The following is a 21,549-nucleotide window of genomic DNA, read 5'->3' on the forward strand; positions in this document are numbered from 1 at the left end:
GGGGTAGACACATGCGGAGCCATAAAAACACACACTGGCTCACACCCACACGGAAAATGCGAACGCAATTCGCTGTAATGACCGCAGCACACAAGGGCAGAAACAGGAGGGGTCTACCATTTGTAACTGCATTTATATTGAAGCGACCACATCTGTTGCGGTTATGTTGTATGCAAAAATGCATTTTCGCGCACAGATAAACATGCAAAACAGGCGATGATGGGCGAGTGAACCACAGTCTGTTTTCTGCCCCACTGCGACTTTGCGTTAAAGGGAGACAGCGCTGTCCTTTTCGTCCTGTTTCCGGTGCGAGTTGGTGCTGTGCTTCCGGTTTATTAATGTTTTTTTTAAGCCCTGTTTTTTCAGCGCTACTCCTTTTGGCAATTAAATTATTGAAAGATGGCAAATGAAGCCGCGAGGGACTGATCCATTTCAACTGCTAGAAAAAGTCAGGCAGGTCGCATGGCATGCATGTGGGTAATATTCATAATTGCCATTAAAATAATGCAACATTGATGATAATGGGAAATGACATGGCTAATGAAAGGGGGTCATGAATAATTCTTCTTGCATAGCAGGATGAATTTCGTAAAATTAAATTGATATTAAATCGAGTGGTGCCGCGCTGATAAATGAAAGCGTGCGACTTTCACCCGGAGACAAAGGCTGCTCCTGGCGGAGGATTACGGATGGAGTGAACAGGAAGTGTTGGCCCGTGACACTAACGAGGACCAGTGGAGGCGGAGGGGATATGACGGATGACACGAGCGAGATGTCGGCACATAAAAGAGTCGGACCAGACGGCCAACAAATAACCGTAGAGGCGGGGATGCGGTGACAAAAAGAATGACGCCATGATTCATGGACGCTGGGTCCACGTGAACGTTTGACAGTCATTGCTTGTCCATACCTATTCCCCCCTTTATCGGAAAAGCTCACAAATATTTGTTAGAAATCAACAAATCAACCGGGCAGAAGGAAAAAACTTTTGGCCATGTGCAAAGTGAAGTGGAAATTTTTGCATAAATCAAAGTTAAAAGTGTTAACACAAAAAAAAAGGGAAAAGGGGCGAAAATTGAATTTTACAATTTATCCAGCTTCTCCATTCCAACAGTTTTTTGCATGCTTCTCCAATAGCTAGCTATCCCTTATTTTCCCTATCTCCGGGCTCTGTATTTACTTGTTGGCTTTGCCCCTTTTGTTTGCCATTGCACAGAGTAAAGGCCTTTGGGCGAATTTTTTGGCTGTTTGTTGGTTTTCAAATTTGCGGTAAATCGGAAACGCGCCGTAAGTTAAATGAACTCGCCCGCACCCCGTCGCATTCAGAGCGAGAACCGCAGGCCAAACCGACGACCGGACGTGAAATCAGAACCATACACTTCCGAAAACGGATAAGAAAATTGGAAAATTTTAAATTTTAAAAGAACGTTAAGTTCGCCATAAGGCTACATATGTCTTTTCACAAGTCAGAAAGTCCGATTGTTTCTTTTGAAGGTAGTCGGTCATTTCTTCGAGTGTTGCCGCGTCGCGTAGTAACAACTCGTTTCCTAGTTGTCTTTCCGTTTCTTTCCATTTATTTACATGTTGCTGCCTGTTATTGTTTTTTATTTTTATTTATCCTTTTCGCCATTTGTTTTCATAGGATTGCTGCCGGCTGGGATGTTAATCAGTGACCTGCGACCAAGGAGCTTTGATTTTTTTCGTTCTTGGGACCTAGACAAATTTGCTTAATTGCGTATAATTTGTGGCGAGGAAGGTCGACCGAAAGACCGAATAGGAAACGGGCAAATAAATTAATATAATGCAAAAGTGTTAGGAATAGGAACTCGCTTCAAAACCCACCCAGATGGAGCCCAAATAAAACCGCTTTTGGGCGCACACGCATTCTTTGCAATGAATTATAAGCGAAGGATTAGAACGAGCAGCCGTACAAACGCTAGGGTTTCCCTGATGGAAATTATGAATGGAAAAACTGGGTGGAAAAATAAATCTGCTTGGAATTGAATTCGAGCGACAACAAGGAGAACTCCTGACATGTGTGTGTATGGGTCCACTGAAATTGCAGATAAATTTATTGAAAATGATTCTGAAAGCGAGTGCTGCCGCCATCCTGCCCCCCGGCATACACAGCAAACATTGTTAGCTCCACCTTCAAATCATTCCTACTTTAGGGGCGCTCCATGTCGTCCGCCTGCAAGCGTCTCTCAGGTGCATGAATTCTGCGCTAGATGAGGAAAATATTGATGATTTGCCAAATGTGTATTGAAAAGGTAAAGCTATTGAATTGCTGGTGCATCAGAGCAACTACACTTTGCATGTTAGTCCATGAGTAAGCGTACACATGTGCATCTCAGTTTAGGGGGAACATGAAAAACGTATTAGTAACCGGAGCAATTGTTGCTCAAAAAGTAGAGAAGCATATTTTTCTCGTTCGCCAGATTTTATGGCAAGGATTTTCAACGCACACCAAGCGAGTTTTAAATTTCAGCAATTTGGGATTAAAACTCGCCACATTAAGCAAAAACAAAACGTCAGCAGTGGAGAGTAAGTAGCAAACAGTGGCAAAAACAAAACGCAGCAGCAACGGCGAAATTAATCTAAAAACTTTTTAATGCGCTTTTAAATGATGAAGCTGAAGGGGGTCGTCGGGCTGCCTTGTTTCCCCCCCCCAACGATTTCAGAATCCCGCCTGCTCCACTGGCTATTCATAACCGAAGTGTGGGTGTGTGTGTTTGTGGGAGGAGGGGCGCGGGCTCTGTAAACGGCGTGGTAAAAGGAAAGAACAGTGGGGGTTGGGGGGGTTTGGGCAGAGGGAAAACTATCATTGCCGTTGTCGCTGGCTGTGCTGCAAATTACAAGACCCGACCCGGGACCTGCTGCGTTGCAATCTCAAGCGCCGCCCGCTCCCCACCAAATGAGATTGGGCGGCAACCTGTTGCGAGGACCCTGCTCCTTGCTATAATTTTTGCACATTTAAAAGGAAAGGGGAGGGTGGGCAGAACGGTAGCCAGGAAGCACACAATTAAGTTATAAGTTGCTGAAATTAAATGAAAACAGTGGGAATATTGAAATTGATGCAAACTTGATTCAGTTGCGGGCGAGCAACGAAGCGGGAGGCGTGGCTGGCTGGCTGGATGGCAAACAAAGGTATCGTTTGATTAAAGTCCCCCTGCCCGGACTGCAGGCAGATTGCTATTTACCTTTGAGTTTTCATGGCATAAATCCAGGCAAACGAGAAGCAGTCAGTTACAGCAATTCATTAGCATCGGACAAGGATTCTCCTATGGAAATTCCTAGCAAGGAGCTCCGCAAAATGGGTTTTTGGTGGCCAAAGTTTTGTGCGGCGGCAGAATTTGGAAAATTCATTGAAATGTTTGCTCAACTTTCGGTTCGCCAGCTGCTAATTGTGTAACTTGTCAGGGAGTCAAGTGGGTCGAGTTGCTTTGCACAGGCAGGCAGACAACTAATTAGATGGTTTCAGTGTCATGTGCGTCCAAAGGCACACCGAGAAAAAATCAAATGTTTCAATTGTGCAAATACACGTCGAAAATTCGAATCTTTTTGCATATTAAAATCAATATAATAATATTACATCACGTTACAATTTCTGACTTTGCGGCGAGAATGGCAAAGAAATCTCAAAATGCGCAGGATCAAAAGGACTTTGCGACAGCTTTTCAGAATACCCCAGCCACTGACGATAATTTCGAGCACTTAGCAAAAATAGCAACTATTAAATATGCATAAACGGCGGAGCAGGTCGCGAGCTATTAAACTGCCAGCAAGTCGCACACACTCGCTCTGCTTGTGTGACACTTTAAACAAAGCTTTGCATACATTTGGGGCACGATGTCTGCTGCAGCGTCATCTAGAAAACAAAAGCCATAGACGACACACACACGGATCTGGAAATTCCTTTGGGCGAGCCTTAAGCCAAAGTGAACGCGTGCTCGCCGCAATGTCACATAAATTTGCATATATGAGGGCCGTTCTCAGCCGCTCTCTCTTTCGCCCGGGAGATGCCCGTCTCTGTCTAGCCCCTGTGTGCTAAGTAAACGCCCTGGTGTAACAAAAAGCTTTTAAAATATGCCGACGCGACACCTCCAGTAAATTTTATACGCTTTCAGCTTAAATATTTACCCACACACAGTCACTTGCGAAGACGTGCTGGCATATGATAATAAAATCTTTATATAATTGTAAAAATTGCGGCCAAGCGAACTAGCTCACTTGGGCTGGTGTAATAAAAATGAAGTTAATTTTAATTAAAATGCATAAAAGGTGCGTGAATGTGTGCGGGGACAAATACCAAAAGCTGCTGAATCGTAAAGTATGCACATATGAGTGAGTATATGAGTGCTCGACGGCCCTTTTAATTTATATTTTTACCCCTTCGGCTGGTGACTTCATGTCCCCCGTTCCGCGCCCACCGATGGGTGTCGAATTATAGGCCATAAGTGTCAATATTTGCTCCTCTTTATGCCTTTTTGGCCAAACGGCAGCCGCAGGGGCGCTGGTTTTTCGTCGGTGGCCAGACCATGCATAAATCCTAATAATTACCGGCAAAAATCAGCACCCCTTTTTCATGCTAATCAGCTAGCTTCGTTTTATTTTGATCTTTATTTCGTATGTTGCATGTACTACGCGTCGTTTTATCTTATGTTATTTAATAATTGTATGGCAGCTGCCGTACCACGAGCTTAATGCGCGCGAACAGCTGCTGCGGCACGCGTTGCTGTTGCCGCCGCAAAATTTGTGGCTGAAGCGGAAGACGTAGCTGGAAGCCAGTGCCGGGGGATAGCGGTAATGGACAAAATCCTTTTAAAAAACAATTTATGCCGACCTAGCTGGAACTGTTTCTGTTAAGGATGCTACCTTTTTCGTCAGGGTGTTTAACAAAGTGCTAATTTAAAAAGTTCGTCAGCAGCTACAACAATGGGTGGGTGAGGGTTGAGTAGCAACAAAGTAGGAAAATAGCAAAAATTGCTAATTAAAAATTTATATGAAGTTGGCAGTAATAGCATTTTTAATTATAGCCAACTCATGCGGCAGCAACAGAAACAGTAACTGAACACCAGCCAGCGGAAGTGCGGCATAAACATTTTTGGGGTCGTGGGGCAGGCCCTTTTGTTGTTGCGGCTGCAACTTCGATTTGGGCCACAAAAGGTGGCTGGTCGGCCAAACAAAAAGCCCAGGCCCTGGCAGAATGTTAATTAAATCCGTAATCTACCATCGGTGGTGAGTTGCGGAAAGAGAAATGTTCCCAAGAATTTTCCGGGCCTAAATAAAGTTGTGAAAATACTTGCAGAGCTAAGCAACTGCATTTGACGTCTGCACTGAGCTGATCAAAGGCATCCCCAACAAGCACATAATGAAGAGACCATTTGAAATATTCATAAATAGCCCGTCCGGCCAGCAGCAAATGCCAAATGCCAAATGCCATACACAATGTGTGTGAATGTGTGCAGAAAGCCAGAGGAATGCACCTTTATTTTCTATACCATTGTTGAAGAGAGAAGCCTTTGCATGAAAATAACAATTAATTCTTTGTTGGCCTCTTGTTTTTCGACCAAATTTGTTATGTATTCTTATTGATTCGCAGAGGCAGAAGCAGTCACATTCACTTATTTAAGCCTCGTGCTTAAAGCCACAGGCCGCCGGCCAGACTGTTGCTGAAGTTCAATTGGAAACTTTTGTCAAATTAATTAATTAAACTACACTGCAGCCGGGGCGAGACGACACGAAGCAGTGTCCTGACCTAGCAGTGGTATTAATAATTGAAAGGCGTCCGGTTGAAGTCGTCACTTTGTACAGGACATGGCCCGAAGTTGTGTGAGCGGCGGCCAGCAAAAACAAACAACTGAAACGGCGGCCAAGGATGGCAAAAGTTCTAAAGTTCATCGTGCAACTTCGTAGGCCGACTTTTCCCGTGGCCCTTTTTCGCTTCTTGTCCATGAAAAAGTTACGGCCTTTAAGATGCCTTTAAAAGCGTTTAGTGCTGGCTGGCGGGGCTTCGTTTTAATTTTAAGGCACATCAAAATCAACGCCACAGCCTAATTAGTGCTGGGTTGTTGTTTGCCTCGACTTAAGGGTGACTAAACAGAAAACACAACCCTCCCTGCAAATACATAGTTGAAAAGTTGTGGGCTAGCTATCATTTTCGCATCGGGCGAGTTCTAGTCTAAGTCGGGTTATGAATGCGCGGTTTTGTCTGCCTCAAAAATCAACTGATAGAGAGCTCGGCGAAACTTTTGCCAACCAGCATGATAAGCGCATTTACATGTTTATCAGCTTAGACAAGGGGCAACGTCTGGAGCCGTGGGCAGGACGCACTTCAAGTCATTAGGCAAGTAACTAACCTTTTGTTTATGGCTGCTGAATTTCTATAATAACAATTATGAAAATTAGCCGGGCGAAGCTAGAGGCCAGACGAAGCGGAGCGAAGGACCACGATGGCTGGTTGCCATTGTTTTCGCGGCTAATTAGGTTTGTGCCAAATAGGCAGAAAAGACGCTACTCACTGCAAATATGCCCTGAAATTAAATTAGTGTACCATACTCGGGGGCGTGCTGCTGACAGGCCTTCTATGCTGCCACAGTGAAGTGGAATTTTCGGGCTTTCTACTTACTAATTGAGCCGGCATTCGGCCATAATCTTGTGGGTAACTCACCTGTAAATAAATCGCAAGAGAGAGAGGCAATTTGATTAGCATGTTGAATTTGCTTTATTGCAATTGGGTTTGTAAAATCTTTTGAGCAATCAAATCTAATTAAGCTGGGCCCTAATCACTTTTTGTGGTTATCTTCACCGAGCAGGGCTGGAAATCAGGAGGGGTGACGGGGGACACATATTGGCCCCAATTGTCAATAACAAATATATCGGACCCATTAATTATGTAACTTAATTAGCAAAGGCGACAAAAAGTAAAGTGCTTCGATGTGTTCGGCACTCTTTATGTGCAAGCTGCCATTGTAATGGTCAAATAAATCCCTTTTAATTAAGAGATAAACAGAAGCAATTAAATTATTAATTATTGCCCCACACACAGGCGAACAGCAATATTGCATTGAAATATGGCAGACTTTGTGTATGGGGAAATATAAAAACATAACAAAAAAACATGCGCTAATCCTTATGCATATGGAATCAATAATACGCCTGGCTTGTAAGCTGCTAATTGTTGCTAAATAAACAAAGCTAGCAACAAAAAAGCCTATCAAATATTTATCGCCTGGCAGAGGAAATCAGCATCATCGGCAGGCGGTCAAGCGTAAACTTGTAAATAAATAATATCCCCAGTTCATAAATATACACACCAACATCACGCAACCACCAGAGGGCAGGGGTTTCACTAATTTATCGATCATCATCCGTCAAGGCTTTTAGCGCCCTGCCAAATATGTTTGCACTAATTGATTTCCTCTTCCTGCCCTCCTGCTCCTGCTATTCATGCGCCTCGCTTCGCAGTACCACCATTGTCGATTTGGGAGGAAAATCACGCTGTGACAATTGCGTTTGGCGAATTTTCGCTAAACAATTTCAGCGCTGAACCACAAGCAATGAAATTAGGCGATTGAATTTAAAAATATGCAAATATTCGTGATCAATTTAGCAAAAGTCAGGACGGATAAAAATGCATTTGATCTGATCATTTAGAACATAAAAGAAAATCATTTACTACTTTAGCATTATGGTCAACTTTTAAATGAAAAGTTGAGAAAATGCTGATCGAATTGTATGATGTTTACGTAATGATGGTTGGCTGATAAATCGCGGCTTATTAGCCTGGCTTCGACCAACAAACCAGGCTAACCAACTCAAATATCAGTTAAGGGGAACCCAACCGAGCTGCCATTGTTTGTCTGGCTGACCCTTTTGCATAATGAAAGTAACGTTGTGGCAGCCATTTTGCGGTTTGACAAATGTTGTGTCAAATTCGGCAACAGCCGCAACACAGGAAGCGTTGGGCGGTAAGGACGTTAGAGGGCCAACAAAGCGGGTTTTGGTTGGGCCAACCACCGGACAACTTTGTCAAATGCTAATGGACTCTCCAGACTCCCACACACACAAAGAGCGAAAAATTAGCCATGGCTCGGCTCCATCGCCCCAACACACTTCAAAGTCCTTGCAGGGCATCCTCCTGCCACACATTCTGTTTGACTTGACAACAACGGTGAGCTGACCAGAGCAACCGCTGCTGTCGACAGCAACAATATCATCAGCGTCAACAGCAACAACCGGGCTGCAACATGAGCAACATTAAAAAACATTAGACCAGAAATCACTTGGCAGCAACCACCTCGTTTGTTGCAGGTTGCAGGTACACTCTCGCGCGCTACTGGGTGATGTGAGTCACCGGTGCAACATCTGAATCCACAAAATGCGGCTTAGGCGCAGAGTGATGATGATGTTGCTGCCTGTTACCCACTGGGTGCTGTCTGCCCTTTGCACTGAAACCTATAGGGTCCTGGAGTGAAAATCAGTTTAATACCCAAAGGGAATCGAAGAACATAATTAATTAGCCATAGCATGCAAAATACGTTAGATATATAGATCAAAAATGTGGTATAAGTTAAAGGACGTAGTTCTGTAAAAGGGTTTTCTTGGTTTTTTGCAGTGTGCTCTGTACGGTTGTCCTGGCAATGATTTGTTGGCATTTTCCTGACTAGAATACCCCGAAGGCCGAAGGGATGGGGCAACTAGAGGGCAGCTAACCAGGGAACTGGCGCCATCATCGTATTACCAAAAGTCGTGCCCCGTTCCCGCCTTTGTCAGCCACCCTGTGTAAATGTAATCCCAATGTTAGGGTCTGGGCCCGACCACTTGCTAGTCACACACTCCATTTATTTTTCACCCCTTGACTGCCTATTCCCGCCCGGCTCAGCCTCAAAATGCACTATGAAACCGCAGCCAACATTCGGGGATAGTGAACTTAGGATCCTGGACCGGGTTGTGGAGAGATGCACTTTTCAAGCTAATGCTTTTGTTGCCGACCTTGTTTGTTGTGTGTGAGCCGCCACTTTTGGGGCACTTTGCAGAAGCCAAGTTTTGGATCTCAGCTCATTTACATATTTGAGGAGCGGGAAAGCGCAAGTTTTGCTATTTTCGCTCCGAGTAAATGCAAAAGTTTTGCCTTTCGGCTTCGAAAATTTGTCTACGACTTAGAGCCCAGAATTAGTAAATATTTGCTGAGGCATTAGAAGCATCCCCGACTGGCCATTGCCTAGACACCAAACCAAGATCGTCTGCGGAGGGTCAGTCAGGCACGAAGATAAAAAATATACAAAAATTCCTTGCAAAATTACTGTTAAATATTTGAGTAGAAATTACAATGAAGTTTTGAATAGTTCGGCTGCTTCCGTTCGACTTCAACGAAATTGTCACGGCTACTATAAGTCAACTCAGAGTGCAGCTATAAATTTGAATAAATTAAGATTGATTTGTTGTTTGCTAGACGGAATACGGTTTAAGCCGGAGGAGAGCCGAGGCAAATAAACAAAAACTCATAGTCAAACAATAAGCAAAACACACATAATATGCCAAAAATGTTTTCCCGCAAACACACAGCACACAAAGCCCACACAGCACACACATTGCGAAATGCACACAAAAGCCAAAAGCAAATTATTTAAATCAACATTCGCTGCGGCCGCCGGTGCAGAAGAAGCCCAGGACGAGGACGAAAATATTGTCGAATAAAATGTGGGAAAAGGCAAATACATAAATACAATGTCTCCTGCATATGAAAAATGTTGGCCGGCATCCATCAACACATTCATCTTCTGGGCAGGACCAAGTTCAGGGCAAAAGGAGAGGCAGATGCAGATGACGAAGCAGAAGCAGAGGCAGTCCGAACTTTCTGCCATGTATGTAAATTTTTGATTTGTGCCGAAAAATGCATAAATAACTGTTAATATTTAATATTGTTAACTTGTAAATTTTAAATGAAATATACGAGGACAGCGAGGTCACAGAGAGTGGAAGCCCGGCTCTTTGTGGCTTGGCTGGAAGCTTGATGTTGATGATTGTCCCTTGTCCAGCCCCTTCCCCAGTTGCATATGAATTATGCAGTTTTTAACAAAAATCCCGCAGCAGGATTTACATGGCTGGCTGGCTCTCTCTTGACCCTTTGTGTGCGGAGTCGTCCACTGTCCTGACAAAAGTTAAATTGTTTTTTGTTTTATTTTATTACGTTCCTGATACATTTTCCATTTGCTTGCAGAATTTTAATAATTTTTTTTTTTTTGTTGGAGCTGTTAAATTTAGAAATGACATTTGTCAGCAAGATAATCGGAATGGGAACGCCGCTGTTGATAAAATGTAAGCCCTAATCAAATATTCAAAGCTGCTGCAGCTTTTTAGTTTAGTAATTAAAAAATGTACCACAGAATGCCGGGTGGATGAGCCTAAGTCCTCAAGTGCAGTTCAGTTAAAATGTGTGCGTGGTCCTCCAACATCCGCCACTGCATAAATCATCCATCCAGATGACAAAAAATATGCAGAAAACGAACTGTGGCAGAAAGCCGTTCAATTCAAAACGTGTGGTCCCAACAAAACAGAAAACTAACCAAAAAGCTTGTCGATCTCTGAAAAAAAAGCCACAAAAATTCTCTCCTGAAAAATGTTTGACCATAGCTGTCTATTTATTTTCCGCCGTTGAATGGTGCAAATTTAAAACTTATAAGCACGCCAGCCAACCAACTGCCAGCAAATATCAAACACCAAACACTAAAGACGCACGCATACACCCGCCATTCGTTTTTTCATTTCCACATTTGGCCTCCGTTCTGGCCATGGAAAAAGCCATAAAGTTTTTATTTATTTGCATTTGCTCACGTGTGCATGTTTAATTAAATTTGAAGCGCCTGAGAAGCCGCCATCGAGGCTCGGCTGGGGAATTATTTTTTCGGTTTCGGTTTTTGTTTTGGCCAGCGAAAACAAAATATGTACATGCGAACGCCTGCCGCCTTCTCTTCCTCCCCCGCCCCCCTCTTCCTTTCCGAAAAGTTATGTCTAACAGCCAGGTCCTATTCGTATGTATGCCTAGCATACGATGCAGTTTACGTAACGAAAATTGAGTTGGACATGACCAAATTGCGGTTGGTTTGGTTCGCTGCCTCCTCTTTGTTGTGCGCCCTTGTTTATGAACTTTTTTGCTGGCCGTGTAGCCTCTACTCGGAAACTGATGAGTGGGAGCCACTGGTGGAGCGACCACCCAAGGCATGCAAATTGGAGCGTGACGTGCATTTCGCGAGCAATGGATTCCACCTGGCGTGCATTCCATCTTCAAGTTAAGTTTTCGGTCACACCAGTCAGCGTCTAAAAGTAGGCAACAGCTTAGGACAACTTGACAAATGGCAGAAAGAAGACGACAGTGAAGAGACAGCTGGCAGGATGTTAAATAGAGTTAATTAAATCGTCCCTAGTTGCTTAAAAGCCTAGACAAAGTTTGGCGTCGTGTGTGTGTCTATCGCATGTTGCACTCGCAAAAATACAACCGTGAAGATGCGATAATAGATGCCCGGTAAAACTTGAAATAAAATTACGATGACATCATCGCAATATTTATACCTAATCCTTGCGCAGTTTGCGAGTTCTCGATTATGAAGGTATAAAACTTTTTTTTTTTGCTTTTAGAAGTGTCCAATAACACTAGAATATGCAATAACCAAATGTGTGTATTAATAAACAACCACTAGCTGCTACAATTACTGTTTTCGTTCGTTGACATCTTGTTTAGTGAGGAAGCTCAGAAAATTTGCAACTGTTTTCTGCAGCGTGGAGATTTTTGTGTGTACAATTTATGCGCCTCATTAGCTGAGCGAGCACAGAGACAGAAGAAGAGGCAGGGGGATACGACAGGAGCAGAGGGCAAGACACACTCATCATCATCATTAGTCACCGGTTGTGCGCGCCTAAAAATATTCCAAGCGTTTTGCGTTTGCTCAAAGGCCAGCCGCCACGACAGTCTCGCCCAGTCAAATGAAATGGTTTCGACGATGTTTGACATATTTCAACACTTTAACAAACGAGTGCGAGGGTGGAATAGGGCACACGTGCTCCTGGTTCTGGCCCTGTTGCTGCCGCCACTGCAGAAATATGTGTGTGCATATATGTATGTTAGCCCGAGAGGAGATTTTTCATATTTGGAGGCACATATTTCAACGCCATGAGAAGAGATTGCTGCAGTCGCCGTGTCCTCGTGAGTTGTTGAAAGGGTTGAAGTGCCACAGCCCCGTGTACTTCCCCCATCCCAGAAAAGGGAAAAGTAAAAGTGCGACTAAGACTCAGCCTCAGCCTGTTTCTCGCATTGATTTTGTTTTGCTTTCGCTCGCCATTTCTGTGAGAGCTACGCTGCACAGCTAAAAAAATCGATCTATCTATATCTATCGAGAAATATCTATTACAATCTAACAACATCTCCAAGTATACAATACAATGACTAATTCAAGAAATATTTAAAAATATATTTGTCTGTAGAACCAAAAAACAACCACACGACTTTTCTTCAGGTGTGTTTACCGGCTTTCCTTGGACTCATTTCATTTCCCCGCCTGCGTTTTACTTTATTTTATGCCTTCCTTTTTATTTTTCGCTGTCTGTGCAAGGGCTTTGGCTGCTGTTGGTTCGGCTTCGTATCCTGCGTTTGCCTACTTTTTATGTGTTCTTATTTATTTGCGCTGCTTTGCAATTTCAAAAAGTGTTCGCAAAGACAGGCAACGAAGGCAGGACCAATGGCTTAGGGAAATGGCTGGCTGCTGGCTGCTGGCTCTCCTTTCTCCGTGGACTATTTCGTGCCAAGAAGAGGCTCGCGTGCTCGGCTGCCTTATATTGCAAAGCGGGCATAATAAATATTTGACGCTTCATAAATCTTTAAAGAGTTGCCAAAAGCAGGCGCTCACGGCTTGTTTCGAGTGCCTATCCAGTAGCCACGGGCCTTAATGGAATCGCTACTTTTCGCCGCTCTACGTTTATGCTAATGACTTGGCTGTTGCAATTGGAACCGGCTGCTGCGCAAATTTGACAACAAACAGGGCGGAGCCCAGGAAATGGAGGAGGGAATCCACTTGGGAAACCCTTGCAAATTGCATGAAGGGGATGCCTACGAAATCTTGGCCACAATTTTCACTTGCACTTTGGACCGGAGTAGAGCCATTTTTGATTTCCCCAATGATTTGCATTAACATTTTTAGCACCACGCAGTTCCCGTCGATCGTTGTGTTTGGCAGCTCACCTTCGACCCTCCGCCCCCCACCCCCTTCCACCTCTTTCACCACCCATTCACACCCACGCAAACAGTCGCACACAGCCGCAGACAACGGTCAATCGATGAAGCGTAAGCACATTATGCGGGTTAGCTGAGCACAGGGGTTAAGGCTGCCTCGGAGCGCTCGCAAATGAACTATTGTTTATAAACTTCCCCACAAATCGGTTTGGGGCCAGGATTCGCACACAGGTTTTGTTTTGGCCTCAATAGTCCTCTGGGCATTTGAAATTTTCTTCATCTGGATATTATGTAATTAAGACCCATGCCAATGATTGCCATATGCAGGCTACATAATATATAAAATCCAAGATGGATTATATGTTGAGAACAGTTTCATTTTAAATGGTAAATTATCATTATTATGAAACTGACGACAACCCAAGTAAACATATTCGTAACTAATAAGTGAGGTTGATACATCAAAATATATTATAAATACTAAATACAGTTTGGTATTCTTAATTGAATTTCAAAATATGTAATAAGGTTGCGCTCCAAAAATATTTTTAGCAGTGCGCCCACCGCCGCCCAACCCTTTTACGTTCGCACCCCCTTTGCATCCCGCACACTTTCATATGAGTGCGGCGTTCTTCTGCAGAACCTCATTGCCGGCGACCCAGTTCATTTAAATTTGGCGTGGAGCCAAGTCAAGGCAGCGAGCCAAGCAATGAGCATTAAAGTTATGCTCGTAGTTGGGCCGGGTGGCTTAGGGGTGGTGGCGAAGGGAGGTGTGTGCCCGTCCAGGCGTTGCTTGTAGCTTTGTTTGTTGTTAAGTGTGTTAACAGGGTTTATGCTGCACACTCGCACAGACAATCAGGGGATCCTGCCAGCTGGATGCGGAGTGTAAGCCCACACATCCGTGAAAGGCGGCTGTCTGCTCCTCCACTTCCACATCGCCTCTCGCTTCCCTCGTCCTGGGAACTCTGTGTGTCTTATTAGCGTTCAGCTGCTGGCTTTAAAGTGGTTGCGACGCTGTGAGCTTTAAGATGGCGCTCGCAATTCGCCTTCCTCATTGTCGTAGCTTGACAACTTCCGACAGCCGTCCATCCACATCCACATCCACACACACACAATCGCACTCACCAGCGCCACCCCCAAAGGTGCAGCTATTATTATTTTTGTGAAATAAAAACCGCAATTACCTGAGAGTAAAATATATGGCAGCCGGAGCAAATAAACCAGAGAGTGCGTTTGTGCCGGCGAGTGTGTGACATAAAGCAAACAATATGGCAACACGCAACACTAAGCAGGCGGAGGAGAAAAGGCTCGAGGAGGGGGGGCAGGCGGCAAGAAAATGGGGCCAAGTTTCCCGCCATGTTGCTGCTGAGCTACGAGCAACAATGCTGAGCTACGAGCAACAATGTTGCAGCAACTCGAGTGCACCAACATTAGTTCTGCTCGCAAATAAAAGCAAAAATAAGTGTAAAATTAAATTATACGAAAGCGTCGATGTGTGAGTGAAAGAGGGACTGGCCCCCAACACCTTCACCATTGAGACGCATTGTTTTTCCCTCTGTTGCTCTTTCGCGTTAAGCACAAAAATTGAGTAACTGCACGTGAATGAAAATGAAAACAAAGCCAGAGGGGACTTGCCGCAGGACGAACGATGGACGAACTTTCGCGCTAAAAACTTTTGCATTTCTTAACTAGTTTTTGCTATTGTTTGTTGTTTTCCCCCACTTTTTTTGGGGGTGCACAAAATGCGGAAAATTAAATTGCCCCCGCGAGCGTTCGCAGGTCCAAAAACGCGGAGCAGACAACACGCAGCCAAACAATAATTGAAATAAACACTTAAAAACTTTGACTGCAGCACTTTCTTCGTGCTTGGTCTTTGCTATTTTCCTTTTGTTGAACTGGAAATAGTTTTCGTTTTCTTATAAGCGTGCTGCTGCTTGCCGCACTCAGTTAAATTCTATAAAGCTGAAAAGACAGATTTCCCGACGGCTGTGAAAGCAACAAAGAAGTAGTAATAGCGCTGCATACTTTTGTGCGTTGCGGCACTCTAATTATAGCTCTCGTGATTTAGAGACAATTACGTAAATATAATTAAGTCATTGAAGCGTTTAAGCAAGAGTCAAAAGGCAATCACAAGGACACAAAGCGCTGGCCGCAAATGAAGTTTTCGCAACATGTCCTGGGGGCGAGTTTTGGTTTTGTTCTTGTTTCGGTTCGCAGAAGAAGAGACCGCAAACCATTCGGTGTGTTTACATTTCGCACATATGTATGTATTATTGGGCACCCAGAACCAAGAGTTTTCTAATCTAGACCAACGAGTTTGTCAACGTCAGATTGACAAATAGCATCTCTTCTCTTCACACACTACTTAATTACATCGTATAATTATGTGGGATGAGATTGGGCCGGATCCTAAAAATGTTTATTTATTTAAGTCATAAATTGAAGCCATTAAACCAGAAGTCTCCAAATGCTGCTTATGGCAGATCGAATAATCAATATAGATAAATGAAAACACGAAGGAATGATAAAACTAACAAACATTAAAATTCGCTTGATATTTTCCATTTTTAATTAGGTACTCACATATGGTAAATCAAATAATCGAATGGAATTTTTCTATGTTATGTCGACTATTTATTTGGACAGCAACTAATTTCTAGCATTGTAGATATTTTAACCATCCAAAAAATGCACATTCGAATTAGGGAATGAAATTGTTGTTTCCCAACTCAAACGAACAAGCAATGAATAAAATAAATAATAAACATTGTTTTTGTAACATGAATTGTCAATGCAGTCGGAAAACACATATGCATGTACATATGGCGATTTCCCTACCCATAGCAAAAACAAAAAATAACTGGAGGAGCTTTAAACCACCTCATATATATGTACGGCCATTTATTGGAGATGCTTTAAGCAGCCAGAAATAAATGTAAAATTAAAATGTTGGTACATGTTGTTATTGCGGTTGCTTTTGCGTGCTTTTTCTGCCACAAAGCCCCGCTAATTAATTTGATTCGTTTTTTGCTGCCTCCTTGCGTTTCTAAATAGCAACAATTACTGCCAAGGAAACACATTGCAGAACCATTCTGTGGGCTTGGGCCGATAACAAGGATCATAACATTTTCCTCTTTGTAGGTCTTTTGTTCTTCGTCGCTTTTTATGAACATTCCATTGGCCGAGACTAAAATAGGCGAAAAAATTAATATCAATTTTCGAGCTTTGTCTAGGGCTAACAACCCTCTTTGTTGTTGCTGGATACTGCTGCTGTTGACGTAAATTGTAGATTATAATCAAATGTATTCTGTTCCGTTTTGTGAATTATTTTCGTGGCTTTATACGCTGCTACTGGTTTGGCGTAATTTTTTATATTTTCTTTGCGTGCCTTTGGGCTCTATGAATTTGTCCTTTGGCTAGCTCTCTCTGGCTATATTATATTAATAGCAATTACTCATAATTACTCGCTCTCTCCTGCATGCCTCTCCCCGATTCTGTTTCCCTGCAATTAAGTTGATTACAACAGCAGTGACAGCCCTTCCCCTTGTCTTTGTGTGTGTGAGTTGCACTCTCCCACGAAAAACACTGTTGATTGTGGAGGGGTGCAAAACAAAATTAAAAAGCGAAAGGTTAGCTGGCGAGCACATGCTTATAAATCACAGTAGCTCCTTAAGCTCCTTCTTTGCTCTGTTTTCTTTCCCAACTGGCTTGGCTATCCTTCTTTTTGCACTCAAATTCAACTAACCGCCGCGAGCGCCGTCAAGAAGCCTTCGTATCTGGCCTGGGCATCTCTTGTGCGCTTTAAGTGAGGTTATTATTTTCGCCTCTCAGTGGCTCACACATACACTTGGCATCTTTTCCTGATAATAGAACGTTTGGCCGCAAGACAAATTGTGATTCAGCCGATGGAACTGTGGCAGTGTTGCACTCGAAAATTATTTTGTATATTTGTGTTGGAAACTATTTAATATATATATCCAAAAAAAATAGCATATCAAAAGCAAAACTATCTGATATTTAATTACCTTTCCTGACCCGAGAACAATACTTTTCTTGTTGTCTAGAAGCCACTTTTTTTTCTAAGTGAAGAACTCCATCTTCACTTGGGTTACTTCCCTCAGGCCGACAATCATCATCAGTGTCAGCAACAGGAGGCGGATCCGCTGGCTTTTGATGCAAGCGGTAAGCGCGTTATCCCAACCGAATCCGAATTCGAAAGTGGGCTGCTGGGCGTGTTTTCCGTAATTGAAAAGCGAGAAGCGCCGAAACGGCAAAGCCAAAAAGCTTCGCCTGGCAGCTACAAGTGGTGCTGGATAGACAAGTCAAGGACGCCCCGCTGCTGATTGACAACATATTCAAAAGCCAAATCATCGACCAATGCTGGCGCTAACGAGCAGGGCCTCAGAGGGCGGGCGTCATGTGCGAAAATTAATTAACAAAATTGCGTTTTAAAAATGTGATGCGCGCTCTAAAAAAAAGGCTGCAATTACCGTTAATGAGTTTAACGCCAAAGGCGCCACCAAACGCATCTCCTCCTTGATTTTCCTCTTAACGAGCAAAGCCTTTTAGACATTACAAAAGTTTCGCAGCTTGTCTATTTTGATGTTTTCGTTCTTTAGCTACCCTTTTTTCTGTTGGGAAAATATTTTACTTCCTTTTGCACTTGGCTTGTCTTTGACTATGGGGTCGTGTCAAAAAAGTGCACAAGGCACGCAACAAGTCTTGACCTGAACTTGGAACTTGGAACTTGGCCAAGCACCTTTGACGTGGCTCCTGGAAATTACCCTTTTTACGTGGCACATTAATTTCGAGCAGGTTCACTGGGTTCAGTGAGCAGTCAACCCCAAACACACCCACACACGTACGCTTCTCCACATTTGACCAGTTCATTGAAGCGATTTTGATGTCAGGTTCTTTTCATGGGAACTATTGCCAAGGCTACAAACCCCAAGAGTGCCACAAATGGCAGTAATGACTACCAACGCTTTGATTTCGACTTACAGCACTAGCTGCCCATCCATCAGCATCCAGTTGCTGCTCTATTCTTTATTTTCCCTCCGCCGGATTTGTCTCAATTGGTAAATGGAAGCCAATTAGTGGCCCGGCTGTGTGGCCAAGTGTTAAATTAATTACCTAATGGCTGCACTCTTGAATCGTAGCAAAGTTTGCTTATTGAACTCTTAAATAAAATGCACATGCAACTTACTCGCACTATTTGCCCATAGATATATCTGGACGCATTTGTGTGTTGACTTAATTATATTTGCAGTGAGGAAAAACGGAATTGCCGGTAATCAGAGCTGGAGAGTCGGTCGAGGCGAGCCAAGTGCTGCACAAATAGCCAGTTCAGGTGGTGCACGTTCTTTTTGGGTTAGAGTACGGGCTGACCTATGACAATGGCAGAGCAAATATTAAACAGCCGTACAAACATGCTATATGCGTGCACTGCTAGAAAAAGTTTAACTCTAGGCGACTGCTTTTGCTCAAAAATGCCTTCGTGGGTAATTGGTTTCGCTTTCAAGATCTCAAATGCCAGGTCAAATACAACGTTTTCAGTAAAACATACTATATGCCATACGAACAGTAGGGAGGGGAGTTTATATGCCCAAATGAAGGATCAATAACCAAATGGAATTCATACATACAGATCGGCTATTATTCTTAGAAACGCATTATAGAAATATGTTTGTTTTTCTCTCAGTACATCAATGTGTGTGGTCAAGTCGAAGAAATCTTGACTTGACAAATCGAGTAATAAAAATGGCCCGTCTATAGCAGTCAATACAGGGAGACAACAAAAAAGGCCAGGCTTAGAGCATGATCCCCAAACGGGAAGAACGGTGCACAGTGTGTGTGAGAAATGTAAGCTTAAATATTTTATGGCGTTCAAGCTGGCAACACAAAGGAGCAAGTGGGAGGAAGGAACTGATGCCAGGTAAGTGCCGGTCGCACTGAAATAAAATTGCATACTTCATGGCGCAGGATGCGGCAAACACAGCGACAGCAACAAGGAGCTCTGAGCAGAAAGGAGCCGCCTGCCAGACGTCTTTGTCAGCAGGCAGCGAAGAAATTCGATGAAATTTATTTACAGTTTAAAAAGTAGACAAGTGCCAAGGAGCCGGTGCAGAGAGGATACGACTGCAATCGACTCTCGTGCGTGTCTGCATGGGTTTATTTAAAATTCAATTATGGCACACAATTGTCGACTGCTTGCCGCAGTGCCAAATGAAGCGGGTTGCTTGCGGAAATAAAACGCCCAGATAGCCAAGATACTTATGGGACAAATGGAAAGAACGTCTGACTGGTATATTCAAGTATATTGAAAATCGTATGAAATTGCTTACCAAATAGTTCAGTTTATATATATATTGTTCGTCGATCCTTACCTGCAAGAAAATAGAGAAATGAAAAAGAAGTTAGTCAGGATTTGGCATTGGGTTGGCTTATAACTAGGACATTGGACAGTACGACGATTTTTGGGTTATCTAGCGGCACACAATATTTAATTTCATACGACAAAAACTAGATACGTAAGGAACACGTTTTCCGAAATCATAAATTCTCAAAAAATCAAATGACGTAGAAGACAAATATCTATGAAAGGTAATCAAAAAATACTTAATGAGGAATATAATTATTTTATGATATAGATTTCCTTATTTCATTTAATGATGTACCGTTTTCAGGAAATTGCCTCATCGGATCATTTTTCAAGGCCAACCATCGACATCACGGCTGCTTTCAATCTAATTATAATTTATGTCATTGGCATACAGCCTAGAGACGCCATTTTCGCTGACTTCACTGTCTGCCGCCCATAAATTTAATATTTCCCGAGGTTTCGATATCTGTATCACCATCTGTAGTAGCAAAAGCAAGACAGGGAAGAAGCGCGTGTCATTGGGACACCCGAAATCTTGTTAAAGAAATCTCAATTATCAACTTTTATTGATTTGCATAGCAAACTCAGAGCAGAAAATGGTAAGCAAGCGCCCACCAGAGCTCAGTGCTATTTACGCTCCATTTTCCAAGCTTTTCACTTTCGTAGAAGAACGAAAAAATGCACGAAAACAATTACGATAAAAATGTGAACTCGGCGTCTCTTTTGACTCGGTTTTGTTCGGTTCTGCCTGTCCCATCTTGGCGAGATGAATGGGGCTTTGGTTAGGTAACCTGCCATGAGACAAGCTTTGAGCACGGATAAAAGCAAATTATGATAACAATAAAGATTTAACTAGAGGGAAGTTTGAGTGGGCGGCAAGCGGGGCGCTGTCAAGTGGCATTTCCATGGTCCTGTCATTGAGAAATCGACAGCACAAAGGACCCGGCTAGAAGCAGGGACAATTTAAATAGACATTTATCTTGTGGGGCACACACTCTTACACCAAAAAACGGGAAACCCACGCACACACACGTGCTGGTTCCTATAACAAAATTACAGTGACTGCGGCTGAGCCATGACGATAATGCGACTGACGATAATATGGGTATCCCCAAAAACGTACGAGCGAGAAGCTGATTTTGTGGATGTTTGTCCCGAATTTTCTTACTTGTTTTGTTTGATTTTATTTATGCAAAAGCAAAAACAACCACAACATTTTCCCACCGCCTATCTAGCCCTAATTTGTGTTTTCTTTTCGCGTTGCTTTTATCCTCCTTTATTATTTTCTTTATAATTTTTAGCTTGGCAAATGTTTTTCAAAGCATAAAAATACTTTTACATTAACTTGTTTCAACACGCACTCAAACCAAAAGTTGTAGAACATTTTTGGTTTTGCTTTTAACGCTCAAAGACTTTTGGGGCCAAGAAAAACAGCAAGTTGCTTCAGGAACAGCAATAATAATCACAACAACTGCGCCGTGTGTTTATGGGCAACATTCCCATTTTTTTGCGAAAATCTGGAAAAAGTTTCTATGTCTATCGGCTATATAAACATCATTTTCGTTAAGTGGTTTGAAAGCAAGCGCCGAAAAAGTTGGAACCTTTACGATTTGCCTAATGCGTTGGCCTATCTATCACCCCGAATTACAGCAAGTCGCCAGCCTATTAAACTGCAATAAAGCCATGTCTTGGCTGGCTGCCAAAATTGAGTACAGCAACAGTTAACCAGATTTTGGCTTTCCTAATTGGCTGCCTGTTGTTTGTTGCTGTTTGCCCGGAGGGCCAACACAAGAGAACAAACGGGAAAGAGAAACCAGAAAAAGAGCAGCAGGCGAAAAAACTGTTGCATACTTACTGGAGGCACCCCTAATAACTTTTGCTGATAATATGTGTCGGTGTGTGTGGCAAAAATAAATAAAATACTTTTGGCAAGGGCTTTTTG

General features: G+C 43.1%; 1 protein-coding gene across 18 annotated transcripts in view; it reads right to left on the reverse strand.

Annotated features, from left to right (window-relative positions):
• The window catches only part of LOC6730387 (polypyrimidine tract-binding protein 1), a 125,879-nt gene that overhangs the window by 42,420 nt on the left and 61,910 nt on the right, over positions 1-21,549 (reverse strand). For 3 of the 18 annotated variants that reach the window (XM_039295117.2, XM_039295116.2, XM_039295115.2), the window contains one exon: positions 19,570-19,611. The exons of the other annotated variants lie outside the window; for them this stretch is intronic. In XM_039295117.2, the coding sequence (XP_039151051.1) occupies positions 19,570-19,611 (42 nt within the window). The remainder of the gene's footprint in view (positions 1-19,569; positions 19,612-21,549) is intronic. 18 annotated transcript variants of the gene reach the window in all.

The sequence above is a fragment of the Drosophila simulans genome, chromosome 3R (genome assembly GCF_016746395.2).
Source record: "Drosophila simulans strain w501 chromosome 3R, Prin_Dsim_3.1, whole genome shotgun sequence".
Classification (NCBI taxonomy): domain Eukaryota; kingdom Metazoa; phylum Arthropoda; class Insecta; order Diptera; family Drosophilidae; genus Drosophila; species Drosophila simulans.